Here is a 19,883-nt window from a genome sequence, read left to right as displayed (position 1 = left end):
GCAACATCAGGAAGAGCTATGTACGCTGGCATGTGTCATTTTTCTGTCCTTAAACAATGGAAATATAAAAAAGATTGATGGAACTAGGTAAATAAAGGATCTCTATTTTGTTTTTATAAAATTATTTGGGATACATCTATTTAGATCATTTATTTTATTTTCAAATGAGCTTTTTTCTTACCATCTAAAGTTAACACTTCAAAATAACCCCCCTCCCCTGCAGGGCGTTAAAATGCTACGTCTGGGAACAGTAGTAGGTCTTACATCATTTTATTGCAGGGGAAAGGTATAGAATCCCTAAAAAAAAGGACATTAAAACCCCTTTCAAGGCTGATCTTCAGCTTCACAGCTATCTGCAACAAGGGTGTTAAAAACAGCTGTGACAGATAGAAGGAAGAAGAGTATATGGCATTGTGGAATTGGTAATGACACCAGCTTGGTAATACTGCTCTATTACAATAAATAAAGATACATATATATATGCGCGACGCACATTTCCAACCAACAAGATATCTTGACAGCCTTTCAAATCCTAGACGGCTCACATACATCTGAAAAGATTTTTCAATAGCAGTGAGGAGTTTCTGGCTTATATGTCAGTGTACAATACAGTCCTTGTTTATCTGTATATGGAATTGCACAGAGAGAATTTTCTCAAAGTAAAGTGAGATGCATCTTTAAAAAAAAAAAAAGGTAACCAAAAGCCTTCTTTCTGACAGATGTCACCTATCCCAACAGTCGTTCTTTTCTTTTTAAAGAACACAGGGCACGCGGAGAATAAACATAGACGAAGAAAAAAAAAAATTAACAAATCATCATAACTGTCTAGCACATCCTGGCCTGGCTTCGGAAAAATAAGATCATTCTGGATTTATATCTATAAGTATGGGATTTCCTGGACAGCTAATATCCACAAGCAATCAAGTACAGTAGAGTCTTGAGATGGGGTGGGGATAGGGGGTTTATTTAAAATTTGAGCAGGGAGTCGTGATTTTTGGAGTTCTGCACAGGAATCACAACTGTAATTTGAAACAAGTGAATTCCTTTGCAAGGTACTGATGGACAATTCTCTGTTTATTTTGGCACCGAAGACTATTTTTAAGGTCAGTAGGTTCTGACTGTTCTACCAAGTTGAAAAAAATCAGGGAGGTAGGGGGAGGGTTGAGAGTTAGGTGGAGGGGAACACAAATTCACAAATGACGTAGCCATTCCCCAAACACATACTTTAAACAATAATGATAAAAAGACAACATGCATTATTAAAGGTCCAGCATTTTCCAGTAGACCTGTTCTCAATTTCAATGCTTTTGAATGATGTGATCTCATCTTCTGGCTAAACTCCAACATACAATTTCATTAACCCAGGTACTGCAGGTGATAAAACTCATTTTTCCCCTAAAGAGACAGCTTAAAAAGTACCATTTATACATTTATGAAGTACCAGCAATCAAAATTATGGATTTTATAAAAGGTTTTTAACTACTTTTATTGAATAGAGAAATTGCTGTCTCAGACTTTTGTGACACTATCACCAATAATAAATTTCAGCATTTAGACGCACAAGTTTTATGGTCAACACAGTGTCAATAAAAAAATCGAATTGAAGATGATCTCTTGTCTTCTAAGTAATACCTTGTAATTACGAACCGGAAACATTAACGTGCATCGCATGCTAGTTACAGACTTTGTATTTGATGTGATGAGGGTATAGCTCATCAATAAACGTATGAACTAATTTACCAGCAGAGGAATGAGCAATGAAACTGTTGCTCTCTAAACATTTAGTTGGAGATCTGTCACCAATAACTTGGTTGGGGAGATTACCAGTAAACCTATCATGCTCTTGATTGCATATTTCCACATACTCAGATACTCATTACATCACTAGAGGGCACTGTGGTATTCAAGCCACACTTACCTATCTGTCCCTAAGTAAAAGGTCTTGAACGCCAAAAACAAACAAACAAAAAAAAACAATAAAAACGTATATGCCTCCACTGACAGATGCAAAAATCTGGCAAAAAGTTGTAAAGGTCATGGTATCGTAGTGTGCCAAAAATATTACAGAATGTAATGATTGAGTTTATATTTATATTGAGGTAAGGGAAGAGTGGGTCTGCTGGGAGTGTTAACCTCTAAACTACCGCTGGACCTTGCACTTGCTCACTGTTCACTGTTGTGAAATTGGCACTGTTGGTGTAATTCTGTAATGTGACAACCAAATCTTGGTCGTGGCTACAGTCATTGTAGTCATAAAAAGAAAATTTCTGGTGGTAGACCACTGGTGGATCTTATCTTCGTAGAAAGAACATTTAGATACCAAGAGAGGCATCTAAAATAGTGCCAACCGCAGGGACATGAATTAATTCAAATCAAAGCGCTTAAGTGACATTTATTATCTGTATTTTATATAGTGTTACTTCAAGAAAATCTAAAAGTAAAATTAAAATAGTAGGTATATTAACATATATCCCAACAGAGATATCTGCAAATGTCTCTGCAACCAGGAAGACCTTAAGGACATATTTAATAGAACATGGTGTTTTCTCCACAGGCTGGAAGAAGCAATTTAATTTGTAAGTTTCTCTCCAAGTCAGAAAGCGATGTGTGCACACAAAATTGCTTCCTACAGCTCGCTAAAGTTAATATAAAGTTTTATATATCGAGATCATTGAGCACCATTGCCCATACGTGCAGGTACGGTGAGCTTCACATTACAATTGTACCCTGTGGGCTCCAACCCTGGTAGAAAGACTTGGGTGCTCACGCAATGCATATCAGGGGAGTATCCAGGGTCCAAAATCGGGAGGGCATTGCTGGATTTTGTGACTAACTCTAAAAGGTGGACACATACATCCAACCAAATAAAAATGGACAAATTTACCAATATGTATGCAGTGACAAGTAGTTACAAATTTAAGAATGCTAATTAGTTACAAATTAATTTAATGCTTCCTTTCCACTATATGTGTAGCAAGCTTAACAAGTGGTGGCTCTGGCACTTTTTTTACAACTTGGATGCAGTCATTTTACATAAATTCCCCTAGTTTCTGGGGGAAGGATTTGCATTGGTGCTCCCGCATCCAATGGACCTGCCTATAATACATATTAAATTAATGTACATGAACCAAAGCTATATTTTGTTCCATGTGTCCCCAAAATAAAATAAAAAAAATAGTTGTCTGCGTTTATAAATAAAAAATAGCTAATTGTCTAGATTTTTGCTTAGTTATCAGCACAGCCTATCTAAGGCAATATTTGACTAAGGTGAGCATAATGTTTCCTCTGGGAAAGACAGAACACCCCCTCGCAATCAAAGAGGTTTTGAAGTTGAGATTACATTGTGATTTCTCCACAACCCATATCTGACATGCAAATCATCGTAATTAATGCATTTGAAACTATTTATTATTTCCAGCCTTCTTTAATATGTATTAACGTATTCCTGGTTGCTTTAACATACACTTTGTTTTTTCACAACCACAAACATCGATTCTGGAATTTCATGTGGAAGTGCTTAAGGGGTTGGAAGTTAACACCTTTGTGATTTGTACACTCTCACAGTAACAGCTAAACAAAAGCCTCTTTGTAGAAACTTTTTTGAAATGTTTTCTTAACATGTTCCAAGTAGTTTTAGGCAGGCACGAAAAGTAAACAAAATGTTACCATGATAAAAACACTTGTGAAAACATTAGAACGCTCTTGACTAGGATCTTTGACATAAACTTTTTAATTTTATTTCAAAAGAAAAAAAAAACGCAATTAGAAAGGAAACGTATTAAATATGTATTTGCACGGCTGAAGGATTTGACTCTGAATATAAAATAAATAAAACATATATAAATACTGAGTTGGGTATAATAAACTGGTAATGTCCTGAATACTTGAGCTCAATAAACAGTTTCCCTGGTCTTTGGACAACACGTATACACCTATAAACCAAATGTTTTGATAGCACAGAATTTGACATCAAACACGGACATGTTTGCTGCTGTTAATTCATTGGCAGCTGGAAAGGGCTGTCAGGAAATTATAGGGTGGATCACAATAAGTGATGACAACACATTTTTGATCAACACCATGAGCAGTTATTTATATACATCCAATATAGAGATCATTAGGGTGTGGCTGTTTCTTCCCATATGGGGAGAACTTGCTGAAAAACACTGTTTAGTGCAGGAAATGTTTAAATGTAACATTCAAAGTGTTACGGGGACTAGAATTTATAGCAGTAGTGTTGGCAATGTCACTCTTATAACTGTATAATGGTGACGTTAGAACGAAAGTATATTAACTTGATATTTTTACTGTAATGACGCTGGCACTACATTTAGTAAAATAAAAACTGGTTAAGTGTGGTCTCGTCTAAATTGTAATAGTCATGCCAGTAACTGTATAACTTCCAACATTGGAAATGAGGTATTATAGTACCAAACCAGGCTGATAGCACAGGGCTAGAACCAGGACTAACCCACTTAAATCAGGACAGTTGGGAGGTATGCAACTGTACAGTAGTGAAGTTAGAACTAGAATGTGTTTATATGATTGTATAGTATTTTTGCAGGAATAACACTGTTGCTTAGTTTAGCAAAATATGTGCTGTATTATCATCTCCTAATACTAGCTTGGGCACAACCTTCTTCAATGCTCTGATATCCAACGTTTACAGATTTCCTACAAATAATGCAACATTTACTTAGAGATATCCTCCATAAAACAGTTTGTTAACTTACAACTAAGCATACATGTTATACATAACCAATGGCTAAAGTAGTATAGCTCTAACGATCCCCAAAATTGTCTAAAAACAAATACTTACTTTAGAAAAGAGGAATAGTCTTCACAAACAGCTTCACAGCCCGGCCACTTGCAAACACCATGTCCATATAAGGGATGAGATTGCATGTATTCCTCGTGGGACATGCTAAAAAAGAATAAAACATTTCCTAAATTAAAGATGTATTAAAAAAAGAAAGGTGTTTACAGTTGGATATTTTATTTTAGGAAATCGTCGTATATACACATGTGTACACTAACGCACGTCAACACACCGTTTAGCTACATGCATAGAGGTACAGGACTGACCGACAGAGTTTAACCAGGCTGGTCTTTCAGTTCAATAACACACATCAATGTCTGCTCCTGCACCCACTCATAGTGGCACAGCCTCCTAGACATCTTATCCTATCAGAATGCAACATGTTCTGGACAGAAGGTTATACACTGTTCACAAAATATTATCAGTAATTGTATGTATAAAGAGCCAACATATTACACAGTGCTGTAGAATGGTTGAAGAAGACATACAACTAAATTCAACAAGACACGTTTGTGAGCAAGACGTAGTGAGACCCCTAGTCAAATAAGCTTGCAATCTAAAAGAAATGGATAGTGAACAGTGCTTTCTATGGAAACATTCACATTTGTGATCCTAACAAGTCCTCGATATTCAAGCCATGGCAGCCATTCTATTAGGTTTCTAATGAGGTGTGTCTCCTCTATCCCAGTACAGGAAATGTATGTGTCGGGTAACAGTCATTAGGGGGTTGGGAATACACAAACAGCAGTTAAGTTACCCAGGGTGTGTATGTTTAATAAACAAGCTTTATATTTCTGTAAATGTATAAACATAGTATTGGAACATGAGGTGTGGAATTTAAAGCCCAAATAGAGAAATATTTCTATTTATAAGTTTCTCCTATGTTTAAACTGTGATAATTAGGCCAACATTTTGCAACTCTTGTAAATCCAACTCAATTCCACGTTGAGTAACATTCCAGTACTCCCATCACACACACACTCTAAAACAGATGCCGTTAAATCTCAGCTAGTCTTGTGGTGGGGGTTGGCATGGGCATTGTAAAGGATATACAGGAGGAATCTGGACTTATTTATTGGGGACCCTTAGCCCATTCTAAACAATGTTCTAATTTCAGAACACAGGGGATAGGGGAAAGTTATTTGGCTATTGGTTAGTTTTTCGCATAATGAACCTAGCCAGAAGTTGGTAATATGTGATTAGCCAAATGAATATGTTCCTAATATTTTAACTAGGTACATTAAAACATGATATTTGCAGGCAGTCTCTTCTGACTTTCAATGTTGAGATGAGTTTAACAGTACACAACCCAAAATCATGGACAATATGTTGAAATCCTCAAAATTGCACTAGCAGTCTACGTTTCCAAGGCTAGTCCAATCTACAGGTTTTAGATGTCTAAATGGTTACTCCTTCAATGTGCTTCCAAATCAATATATAATGATTTGACTGCACTGATCCCAGTCATACGATGCTTTGATCCTAAACATGTGCTTCTCAGGGACAAGTTGCGCTAACTGATGAACCATATTAAGAATGGAAAAAAAAAAATCTTAATTCAACTTCTGCACAGGACTTTCTATTTTCCAAGTAAAGTAATTATTTCTGGAACAATTTCAACAAAGCTTGGACAATTTAGGTCTTCTAAGAAAAGCAAATTATTTTATAGTTAATGCTCGACTCCAAGTCATAAAGCTTAAAAAAAAATTTTTTTTAAGTGGCACTTCTGTATTTGTAAGTGTTTTTTCTTTTATAGCCTTTCATCCTAAAAAAATTTGTATCTATATTTTAAAGCGAGTGCGACTGTGTAAAGTTTGAACTGGGCTTAAAACACGTTTAAACATGTTGGGCATAAGGTCTGTAAAATTCAGACTCTGCTTTCTTGTCTGCTCACAGCAAGGTGCTGGATCAAATTATTTTGGATAAATCTGAATGTATAAAACCCTCTTCATATTCGACATGACACACTTTAGGTCAATTTCCAAAGAAACTTCAATAAATGTTCAGCTACTTTCAAGCTGTCTATTAACTCTGTAAGTTCCATAAGGAGTATTCTTTCTTCAACGTTACTGCATAGCTAATCCAAATCACACATGACTTTCAGCTTTAAATGAACATATTCTCACAAACCATATTTAATATAAAGCCCTAAAGCTGGGAAAGCATCATGGGAGTTTTACAACAACTGGAGATCTACCTTTTGGCCACCATTGATGTGCCACATGTATATAGGAGTTGACTGCATTCAACCTCTTAATGACCAGTCGATAAGCAAATATCTTTTATATCATAACATGATTAGAATGTCATCGGTACTTAAAGGACTATGTTCCGTCCATTTACAAAATCATCTTTGTTGTAACCAAAGATTACTGTAAACTTCATTGCACCCGCTAGAATATTTAAGTGTAACAAAGAAGAAAAATGAAAAAAATATGAAAGAAAAAAAGAAAAAGGAAAAGGAAAACAAAATCTGTATTTCTCAAGCATATTTTAACAGATACGTTGCCACGCAGCTCGGAGGCTAGATTTAAGGCTACTGAGGGTTAACTTCTTCTTTTTTTCACTAGAATGACCACAAAACCCAGAGGCAAAGCTATTTCTAGTAGCATTTCTGTGATCGGGACAGACTGCCATATGGACAAAGACACTAAACAAGCTGTACAATTCACGTAGACAAGAGCCTAGGGGACTGGCCTATATTAACGCCACCTGTGATGTAGAAATAGTGCTCTTTGCTTGAATTACATTTTCAGTACCCATCACAATGTTGGTTTGAGCAGACACACAAAAGATAAAATTAAGAGTTAAGAGAATTAACGTTCCAGTGAATGTATTGCAGTTTGGTTTTATTAAAAAAAAAAAATAGAAGAAAACTCTTCCCTAAAGAAAGACATCTTGGGGATTGAAATATAATTTAATGGCACAGGAGATATGTGCTACGTCATCGCAGTTGAAAATAAAATTGGCAAATAAGTAGTGAAAGAAAAAAAAAACTCTACTCTTTTTAAATAATTATTTTTTTTATTTTCAAATGTTCGTTGATTTATTTGCCTGTGCCAGTGATAAGGAAATTCTAAATTTTTGTTCCTGGAAAGCAACTCATATATGCTGTTTGTTAAAATTCTGCCTGTTCAAAGCTAGTGCAAAGCAAAACTGCGCAGAAAACCACTACAAAAGCTTAGACCGATGCGCAAGTTTTTCTTCCTATTAAATTATTAATATATTGAAAAGACTAAATCAGATGCTATTATTTTTACAACTAAAGTAGACCTGTCATCCGCAAAATGTGTGCATGACAAGGTCACCTTGCTATACCTATAATATATGCATTGTAGTGGAGAAATGTGTCATTAAATGTATGGATCTAAAGACAGCTACATGAAAATCGCTTCTGTACCAAGACTGGCTGCAAATGAACAAGATTGTTGAGCATGCAGACGGATTGTCCCCGAATCCCACAATGCCTTGCATGAAATATTGCGTCGTGTGAAGTATGTGTATGGAGCAAACTATGGCTGCTTTATTTGTAATCTTGATTTCTATGACAGTAAAGTAGCAAATGCCAGGTGAATACTGCAGAGGTAGCACAAATGTGTAGGTACTTTAGACTGTCTGAGAGTCCTTAAAAACAAGGTTTCGGTCAAATAGGCCTTTATGGAGTTTATAAAGTTTGCCTTGATAATAAATATGTATAACTGTATCTATAAATGGACTTTTAGTGGATAGCTCAATGCACAGATAGAATTTTGTTCTCTGTACAATGCCGCCATCTCATTTTAATTGTTTTCTATACCTATTGCCAGGGGTTTTAGACACAGGACCTTGGACAAGAGAAGTTAGCAAGTATGTTAATGGTTTACAAAAAAAAACTATTACAAAAAAGATATATAAAGAGAACACCGATCTAGGGGTCATGTATTGCCCATAGATCAGTGTTAGTGTGCCCTAAGTAACTCTTCTTAAACGGGGAATAACCCACAAAATTGACAAAAGAATAACAACAAATAAAGGGACCAAGGTCCCTGATAGAAGAGTTGTAGGTGGAAATTGAGGGGGTCCCTACCTTTAATAATCCTAAGGGTATAAGTAGTTAAAAAATAGAGACAGGAAAGGGCTTGAACAGGGATATAGAGCCAGGTTAAACCATTAAAGCCTGGATCAGGTATGTTGGAAGGCTAGTAAGACTAGTAGGTAGAAAGAGTGGTCTAGTAAGGGGGGGGGGAGAAAAGAAGGAGGGAGGAAAAACAAAACCTCCTAAATCGAGGGATGAGAGCTTCCAGTAACCCTCCCAAAGTCCCAGATCCCCACACTTAAAGAAAGACCTTTCCCTATGTACCTCGGCACTGTAATGAAATCACAAGTGCCTACCTATTACCTTACTGCCCTTCCTGTCTAAGTAGCAAAAACACAAATTAAGTTAAATTAAATTAAATAAATCCATAGTGCTACCTAAAGAGAACAGAAAAGAAAAATCTAACTCGACGCGCGTTTCGGCGTTCTAACACGCCGTCATCAGGAGTAATGAACTTAAGTGTAGCTCAGTATCCGTTTATATACTGTGTAGCAATCAGCCTGTAAATTATTGTCCGTTGTATATTCGTGACGTGGGTACTCGCTATGACGTGTTATCCGTCTTGTGGTTGGTCAGAAATATCTCCCTTGTTCTAATTGGCCATTCTATGAACAATGAGGCGTGCCGACCGATCGGTACCCACGTGGGGGGAACTCACCGCATTCAGGGGGAGTGGTGTAGTAACGTCAATTGGTGACGATATCACTATCCACATTAGGGTTTACCCCGGCCCATACAGTGAGACTGAAGCAGGAAAGACATGGACAAAAAGGGGTCAAATTGCCATGACTGTATGGCTACCAGCTTATAATTACTGTCCATTATGTATTCGTTAAATGGGTACTTGCAATGACGTCTTAGCTAACCTCCGATTGGTCAGAGAGTACCGTCTTAGTTCTAATTGCCCGTAATCGCATTTGTGACCAGAGGGCGTGACGACCGATTAGGTGGTGCCCACGTGGGATAAACTCGCTGTATTCGAGGGATGGGGGTGGTGTGATCATGTCATTCAGTGACAATGCCACCATTCATTTAAGATTCCCCTCAACTATTACAGCGAGATTAAAAGGGAATATCATGGACAGAATTGTGTAACAAAAATAATAAAGTAAATAAATAATAAACAAATCTAGAAAGGAGAAAGTAAGAGCCCTGGTGTGATTACAGCAGAGGAGTACAACCTACTGTTTTTTCAGATAGTAGTTTTAAATCCATACTAATATATAGTGGGTGAACAACATAGTTGCCCTACGTATTTTATGCCGCAAGAGCAGATAAGTAAATAGATTACACCTTCTGTTCTGCAATTGAAAAATGATCGAACCGGGAAGGTGTCAGTGTTGTTACTGTCAGTGAATTCCTTGGAGTTTTTATCCATGAATCCGCATGCACTGCAGTGACCACATTTATAGGAGCCCTTTGGTAAATAGTTATTTAGGCCTTTTTTCCGGGGTGCCAAATGACCCTGTACCAGGGTGTCTCGAAAGTTACGACCCCTCCTTGCAGTCACAGAGGGAGAAGAAGTAATTACTTGTTTCAAATGTGGGTCAGACTTAAGTATCGGCCAATAGCGTTTGAGCGTGGCCATCATATAGTCAGTTTTTTATCTTCTGATTGTGCAGTCTTGTCGGTGAGAAGTGTATCCCGATCGGTCTTAATAGCTCTGGTATATGCCCTACGTAGGACCCTATTTGGGTATCCCTTGTCTTTAAAGGCTTTCCTTAGGTCTCAAGCTTTAATCTTGAAATCCTCCGTGGATGAACAGTTACGTCTTAATCTTAGGTACTGGCCTATTGGGATGCCAGCCTTAAGAGGTTGTGGGTGGTAACTGGTCCAATTCAGGAGACTGTTTGTGGCGGTTTGTTTCTTAAACAGGGTAGTCTGTACTAGTCCTCCCTTTTTTATTGAGATTGTAATATCTAGGAAATTAATTTGTTTCCCGCCTACTTCGCTGGTAAATCTTAAATTAAGATCATTTGTATTAAGAATTTCAACAAAGTCTTCAAATTTCCTAGTGGATCCTGTCCATACAATTAGTACGTCATCAATGTACCTTTTCCAGCACATTATTAGTTCTGAATATTTTTGTAGTAATTGAATGTATCTATATATTGTTATATTTTTATATTTTTTTTGCTGCATTTTTGTGTTATCTAATGTCTATCGGAATACTGTTGTGTGTGAACAGTTTCACAGCCAAGAGGGTGTAAATCAAGTGGAGTTTGGTTATCTGGCTTCAGCAACCCCTGCTGGAATGAGAACCAAAGGAAATGTTCCATAAAGACATTCCACTGATGGGATTGTGTTTTGCTTGTATTTGCTATAATTAAAAGATAAAACTGTGAGAAGTAGAATTGCTGGGATAACTGGGCATATGAGAAAGGCTTAAATGACAATTTTAAACTGGCACAAAAAAATCTGTAAGAAAAATAAACACCTCCTTTTCTATGTTAGTAAGCATAAAAACTGGCAACATGCTATAAAAAGGTCAAACAATGTATTACCTTGTAAAACATAGCGAACAGATACCAACAGCACAGGGGACTCACAAATGGACAGACAGGTGCTGCCATGAAACATTCTCAGAATATATATTTTTTTCTTTATATATATATATATATATATATATATAATATATGAGCAACATTTAATATCTAGCTTATTGCAATTAATATCATCAAAATTAAAGGGACACTCTAGGCACCAGAACCCCTACAGGTTAGTGTAGTGGGTCTAGGGAAAAGAGATTGTTTACAATGCAGGCTCAGCAGTGTAAACACTACATTTTCTGAGAAAAGTAAGTGTTCACACTGCTGCCAAACGCTACCGTTAGTGGTTATTACTTGGACAGCCACTAGAGGGGCTTCCTGGGTAAGTTCCTGCAAAGATTGCAGTAGCAATGTTCGTCGTCTCCGCACTGTGTATGGAGACGTAGAATGCTCCGTATTGAGATGCATTGAGCTACCCTGTGGGGAAGCAATGGATTGGGTGAAAGCATCTGCGGAGGCGCTAAACAGCGGCAAGACCAGCCATCCAGGAGAAATAAGGCGAGTAAATAGTCTTAATTTTGTTTTTATTAAGGGCATCTAGAGAAATTAAAGGATGTTTTTATTATTACGAAACATAAAAGATTACATGTAAAATAAACTAAACATTATTTAGTTTCATTATAGTAATGAATGTATATAAAGTTAACTCATAGGTGTACGAGTAATATGCAGTGTATATACAAATTATATGGCATAAGGTAATTGTAGAGCTAGCAGTGGAATTGGGGTTGTGCATCAATAGATCTTAATATTTATTTACCATGCAATCGAAGCAAAATATGTATAAATCATGATTCTACTGATTTTTTCAGACTGAATAAATAAATGGCCATAAATATAAAGTAATTTTGTTTTTGTAATTATTTGGGGTAAGGAGGCAGGTGGGAGACATTGATTGGATGATGTTGGTGGTAAAGTAAAGGCACTAAGCCCTTTACTCTTTATATTTCTGGTAGTGGAGACAGTACGTCACCAGGTGTTTATGTAAACACTGCAAGATAAAAGGAACACAAATTTTATTGGCATTTTCCATACGTTTTTTCAAAGTACAAAGGTTAAACATTGCAGATTTCTTGTTTGTAAGGTGTGGCTTGAGCTAATTTACACAGTGTTATGGAAGCAGATGGCATGCTAACTGCTCAATTATACTGAGCACCAAGAACAAATAGCTAACAGGTAGCAGATGACCCTCTTCTAACATAGCCGTTTTTTTTGCAAATTGCATTTTGGCTGATTGTTTATTTTTCCATTCTGTTTTTAAAAAGGCAGTAATATCTTAAGATTGATGGCTTTTAAATTAAACAGTATTTATAGGAGAATATATATGTATATATACGTGTGTATGTGTAATGGTACGGAACTATTATATCCTCATCTATCTTAGTGCGGCAAAGTGGCCCAGCATTTTAGAGAAAACAGAAAATGTTAGCTGCAGGGTAGCAATAGGTAGATCAAAATATTGTATGTTGGTTACCTGCTGTCAGAACACCTATGGAGTTTAAACAATGGTCAGTGACCAAAAAGGGGACAGAGACAATAAATTATTGGCCACCCCCCTGAATCTGCGATCAAATTAATCAAAGCAGATTTTACCATTAGGCATAGAGCCCAGGCTTAAACAGGCCCCTGGTGCAGCATACATGGTACTAGTCCAATCAATCAGCACCACATGTTGAAACATTCCATCACCCAATCCACTACTTCCATCACTAGAATTTGGTGCTTAAAGGGACACTGTTGGCACCCAGACCACTTCAGATAATTGAAGTAGTCTGGGTGCTGTGACCTTTTTGCACTTAGTGCTGCATTGTAGCTCTAAGTCTGCCCCCAGTAGCACTGGGGGTGCTTCCGGAATCCTAACAGACTTTTGGTCTGTATGAGGACCTGAAGCATCAGTTTGTTTCCCATAGGAAAGCATTGATGGAGGGAAGGACCTATTAACCATATAGTGCTAGGAAAACGTCTTTGTTTTCCTGGCACTATAGGATCCCTTTAAAGTATTGGAATGGGAGGCTTTAACACATGATGCTGACAGATTTGCTGACAACATGTGTGTCAGTTATATACGTATTTTGCCTAGCATTGTTGGTAGTAGCGCAGAAGCAGTGGCAGATACATGTCACTGCTTCCCGCTTTGTATGTTCTGAATGAGGGGATTTTGTAGTGGGGGACACAAATGTGGAATCAATTCCCTTTGGCTTCCAGATCAGGCCACGTACACATAGAAGATACCATTTGGACATCAGAGACATGCAGCTCCAATGCACATAACCTATCCAGGGCTGGTGCAAGGGTTTCTGAAGCCCTAGGCAAAGATCCATTTTGCGGCCCCCTCATGTCACTTTCTCACTGACAGACACCCACTGGCAGACACACTCACTTACTGACAGACACACACAGAAACTCACTGACAGACATACACTCACTCACTGACAGGCACACAGACACTCACTGACATACATACACTCACTCACTGACATACATACACTCACTCATTGACAGACAGACACACACACACACACACAGGCAGACATTCACTGAAAGACATACACTCCCTCACTGACAGACACACACACACAGACAGACACACACACTGACAGTCAAACACTCACACACTCACTGACATACATGCACACAGGCAGACACTCACTGACAGACACACAAAGACAGACTCACTGACATACATACACTCACTCACTGACAGACACACACACAGGCAGACACTTACTGACATACATACATACACTCACTCACTGACAGACACACACACACACACACACACAAACACACTCACTGACAGTCAAACACTCACACACTCACTGACATAGACTCAGACATCCAGCCTCCTTGCCTCCCTGGGATCCAGTGTGGGGCAGCTCCTCACTCCTCCAGCACGCCGTTTAGTATGCCGGGGCCGGAATGACATCATATTCCAGCTCCCGGCATCACAGAGGGCGCACAAGGGATGAGTGGGAAGTTGCAAGAAGAGCCTCCCTCGCCACCCACACTGCCTCCTCTCCTCCACCGGCATTCATTGGTAGAGCAGACACCTGTCATCAGGGTAAGCAGGTGCCTGCTCTGCCATACTGAAAAACGGACAGCTTCTGGGGCGCCCTGGTGGCCATATGGCCATCTCCGGGCACCCCCATTTTCGGGCGCCTGGAGGATCGACCCGGCGCTGAGGGAGGGGGGGGCAGCTCTAGAGCTGCTCTCCCAGCGCTGCGGCTCAGGACAGGGGTAGCCCACCAGGAAATATCACGGTGGACGCTCTTAGAAGGACGGCGCCCTAGGCGAATGCCTAGTTCGCCTAACGGTGGCGCCGGCCCTGCACCTATCCTTACTATTGCACCTATATCACCAACAGTGTCCGAGGAAAGGGAGCCCGGAGCTCTAAGCAGGAGCCCCTATCTGTCATCCTGCTTAAGGCCTTGGGTAATCTTAAAGGAAAACTGTTGGCACCCAGACTACTTCATCTTCATCCATTGAAGTGAGGGGCACTGTACCTATCCCATTAACCCTGTAGCTGATAACATTGCAGTTTTATAGAAACATGCAATGGATTAAATTAAAGGATTTTTAACCAGCGACTGTCCTAAAATTTAAAGTACAAACTAATTTTAGGCAATAAAATTGACAAGTGCCAGTTATTTCATAAATTATTGTTGTGTTATAATTTACTTTTTAAGCATCCTGCTTGCGACTTGAAAACTTTTTGTTTCCGCCTTATATGTAAAATGACCCTTTTTGTATATTTTAAATAAAATACAATAAAGATAGCAAAACAATACAGATATTAAGGAAACACGAGCATTTAAAAAAGCTCAGGGGTTTTCAACACGGCAGCCTGACTCTGGACAAAAAAAAATAGCTTTCCCACTGATTGTATTCCAGACAGAAAAACCAATAAGTCAGATCTAAAATCTTTAAACATCATTTATCAAGCAGTGTTAAACAGTAGGTAGATGTATATAACTAAATCCCTCGGTGTCTGAAAATGCAAGAAACATTTTATTTACCCAGATTGATGTGTTTGACAATTTGCTTGCTTGAGTTGCATTAAGATCAACTAAAATCTGTCAGGAAAACAACACAATGCTCCTGTACAAGTATGGCGTATAATGACTTGTTTATCAAGACAAGTGGTCTTTAAATGCTGCCATCAATCTGTACCACCTCTTCCCATATTAGTAATCCCTGCAAGAACAACTGAAACACTAAGCATTACTGTTATTTGATTCCATTTTTAAAGCACACAGACAGAAATGATGGCTTTTGCTGTAGGAAAAATAGACCTGTTTCAGTTTTCCAATGATATTTTAGCACTGATATTTATAAGCAGCTATACTGGAATACTACTGAGTACCAAATAAACAAAATGTTTTTTGGGGGGCATTTATTTTTTCCTTTATTTCCTCCTTTATGCTTTTTTTTTTATTTTTTTTGAGAAACACTCAAAGCACCAAAAACACTACACTGTAGTGGTTATGGTGCCAGGCGTGCGCTGATGTCTACCAATTTGTAAGGAGTCAAACTATTTTTTAAACTGTTCAAATAAAGTTTGTTACTTCCAATGGAAAAGCGCCGGGGCACTTTAGGCACCATAACCACTACAGTGAGTTATTGGATTCTTACTTTAATATTTAATTATATGGATGAACTAGTTCAGTGTACAGATATCCGATTGGAGTATCTTTCTGGCAAGGTCAACTTGGCCTTTCATCCCTCCAGGATCAAAACAAATGGCTACCAGTAAACTGGGTAGTAACATTTAAACCCTATGCTAGCAACAAGCTAAATGTACATGTCCTGGTTAAATAGTATAATATTACTATCATTTCTGCAAAATAGTGTATTCTCTGTCTTTTATTTCATTTTATTAAATACGTAAATGGTCATTGGCTTTTTTAGAAAATCACAGAAAACTCCCTGGAAGAGATGACACTTCCTGCCCCAACCCTGTGTAAACGCCTCAATGCCATTTAAAATGCTAAGAGGTACACAATGAGCATTGGTTGGTTTGGGTTGGGTTAGGTCAGTAATGTACCTAGCATTGAAGGGAGACAGTAGGAAACAGACAACTCACAATGAGAATTAAGGATAATAAAAAAAATTCTATATGACAGAATTTAAAATTTGGTATGGGGTAGACTAGTGCAAGTCACTTTAAAAGTAGGCTTTTTTATTTTTTTTTATAGAAAGGCCAATATAATATAATATGTAAGCCATACATAGATAATTCCATAGATCGTAATCTCGCTTGAGCAGGGCATCCTTCACTTCTAAACATTCCCTTTCTATAATTCGAAGGCACTGCGGAATATGTTGGCGCTATATAAATGCTAATAATAATAAGATGAACAAAATGTGACCACAGAACATTGACATACTATCTGTGCAACAAACATTATTAAATTGCCCAAAAGGGAAATATGAATAATTATATATATATATATAGAGAGAGAGTTAATACATGGCTAAATACACACCAGTCAAGCCATAAGACTTGCTTTTCCCACAGATATCTCACTTTAACAATACTCTCACTTCTGCAAGGGATTCTGGGTAGGCGTATGCAAATGAGCTCAACAAAGAGCCACATTTTTGCCTCATAATTCCACTTTATACATGTATTCCTTGGAGTATGTATCTGCTGTATACAACACCTTTGAAACACAACTCAGGAAGAAGAGAAAAAAGTCAGTGAGCCACTCATGGACAGCTAGTTAATCTTTCTTGCGCTTATTTGCCTATACCTACCCAGAATCCCTTGCAGTAGTGAGAGCACTGTTAAAGTGAGATTTCTGTGGGAAAAGCAAGTCTTATGGCTTGACTAGTGTGTGTATTTGTGTTTAGCAATGTATTAACTATCTGCTTACTTCAGGTGGAAGGGGTTTTTATCCACACTTTTTTCCCCACAACAACTCTGTTGGTATGTATATGTATGTGAATATATATATATATATATATATATATATATATATATGTGTTAGCATATGCCAAACACAATGTGTGCTATATTCTAATGAGCCCAGATGCTGATGACTGCACCAGTATCTGGGCTCATTAGAATATAGGGGAGGCATTCTCCTTCAAAATCCTATTTTAACAGTGCTAATATTGTCAAATATATCCCACACTGCATGAAGCTGGGTCTCAGCGGGCAATCGCTTGCAAACAGGGTGTTTTTCCACCCCCCCTCCTCAGCACTCAAGGGTTTTACCCTGAATGATTTAATTATAATTTTCCTTGTGTAAGACAAATTAAAGAGTAGGGAAGGAGTGTCATGCCAAATCTGATTATTTATCTCCTTAACAGATTGCTGTGCTCCAAACCCCTGAGCTGCTGCTAATGTTCTTATCAAAGTAAACAGGGAAAATTCGAATTGTTATTATTTGAGTTATGGAAAGCAATAGAGTAGGATGAAGATTGGAGAAAACAATAGAATACAAAACAGTAAAGATAAAAAAATGTTTTAAAAATCACTTACAATGGCCATAATGAAATAGCATATGCCATGTCCCACACTGAGCTTTAATATATATTTAAGTTTTTAAAATAATAACATTATTACATGTAATCATTGCCCTGAATAAGGGCAATGATTAAATGTAATTAATTACACTTAAATTTACTCAAGACAGTGTCAGTCAACTATTGCTTGCTTAGAGTATTTGGGATTGCAGTCTTTAAATGGTGGAATGTTTTGTTTTTAATTGGAAAATGTAGCAGACCTTTTCAGTGGGAAAAACACTGATAACGCAGATAAAGTTTGTACTACTATCAAATTGTCAAGTACCATCACATAAAAGCTGACAGTACCTCACACTGACCATTTCTAATCTATTTAGACATTTTTATTGAATATACAATTCCGAGCTAAAGTTTATTCCCCTGAAGTACAGTGGGTGCTCAGCATCATCGGACAGTTACAAAAAGAATCCGTGTTTTTTTACAGTGGAATGCTGGGAGCTATCTACACTGCTTATCACTGATTCTGATTGGTTGCTGACACCACATATTCCCAGTAAAAAATTTTTTTACAATTAATTACCAGTAAGAATGTGAAAATTGTTAAAGTTAGGCTAGCGTGGATTGAAAAATAAAATATCTGTTGGGAGAATAGTTTTATATTGATATTTGTTAGAAAAAAAAAAACAACAAAAAAAAACTGATCCTTTAGAAACATAATGTACACCTAGTGAAAGCTAAAACAATTCACACAACAATGGTGGAGAAAAGCCCTACTCTGGAGGCATAAGGTTTATCCATAACCAGCGTTCATATTCTTCCCAACTGAACTCTCAAATCCTGAACACGTTGCTGATTTGGTGCTCTAGGCAGCTAGCTAAATCAACCCAAGAAAAAGGCATCCATGCTTACTATAATTTTTTTTTAAATTATTTTGTAGTTGTAATTTTTCTTTAGTCATATCAAACATTTGCCGTTTGAAAGATATGAAATACATTGATTGTATACAGATTTATTACTGCACGTAGTTAGTTAGCGTTACTTTGACCAGAGGTTCTATCCGATTTGCCCATGCCCATGAATGTTACATTTGATAAACACAGTGTTCTTATGCCCAGTGAACAACTCTATTATATTGCTCAGCTAACTTTAAAAGAGAAATGTAATTTTGGTTTGCCGAAGGTGCATTGCATGTGCATGTTTATTCTTTTGAGTTCCAAGTGTCAAATAAGAAAGAGACAAGAGCCCAGCGGATTACTGTGCCTGCTTGAAGTGAATCACTGAGCATCGTTCTCTGTATAATATATTGCTCACTTACGGGTAAAGATGAACCGTAATTCAATCAGCTCAGCAAATGGATGGCACGCACCTTGCAACATGATCAGCAGGGAAGGCAAAGAAAGAAATCGTTGCAATTTAACCCTTAAAATACTTGAGCTAGAGACAAATCAAATCACTTTCTGCAACAACCAAAGCACTCGAGGGTTCTTGATGAGCAAATAATTCAATGACTGCTCTTCTGAACTGAAAGGATGGCTCGTATTCTTAAATGTTTCCTTTCAATGTCTCTCGCAGTTACTGTACCAGACCGTTCACAGTACATCTCTGGACGGTCAATAAATACCTTAAGATTTGTTTTCCTGAACCGTGAAACTGGCAAATCATTAAAAACTCACAAAATGCTTAATGAACTAGTTTATGTAGAATGGATTAAGATTTCAATTTTTGTTTTGTGGGAAAGGTAAAACTATATTATAGTTTTAAAGAGACTCCCTATTGGGAAAGGATAAACGTATTTTCTATTACAGAGGGAGAAAAAAGTTCCTGGCATGAAGTCTCAGGATCTAATATAGGTAATTATAGGCATTTATATATACACAAAAATAATAATGCTCACATCTGAATTTCGTATTTGCTGCAAATCCACATCAGAGCAATTTCTGCAGCTCACTTACGACAAACGAGGAAACGA

General features: G+C 37.6%; 1 protein-coding gene across 7 annotated transcripts in view; it reads right to left on the bottom strand.

Moving 5' to 3' along the window:
• The window catches only part of FOXP1 (forkhead box P1), a 691,275-nt gene that overhangs the window by 40,672 nt on the left and 630,720 nt on the right, over nucleotides 1-19,883 (bottom strand). For all 7 annotated transcript variants that reach the window (XM_063426766.1, XM_063426763.1, XM_063426764.1 and 4 more), the window contains one exon: nucleotides 4,820-4,924. In XM_063426766.1, the coding sequence (XP_063282836.1) occupies nucleotides 4,820-4,924 (105 nt within the window). The remainder of the gene's footprint in view (nucleotides 1-4,819; nucleotides 4,925-19,883) is intronic.

This window comes from Pelobates fuscus, chromosome 7 (assembly GCF_036172605.1).
Source record: "Pelobates fuscus isolate aPelFus1 chromosome 7, aPelFus1.pri, whole genome shotgun sequence".
Lineage (NCBI taxonomy): Eukaryota > Metazoa > Chordata > Amphibia > Anura > Pelobatidae > Pelobates > Pelobates fuscus.
Note: the sequence above shows the minus strand (reverse complement) of the source record. Positions and strands in the feature narration are given on the sequence as shown.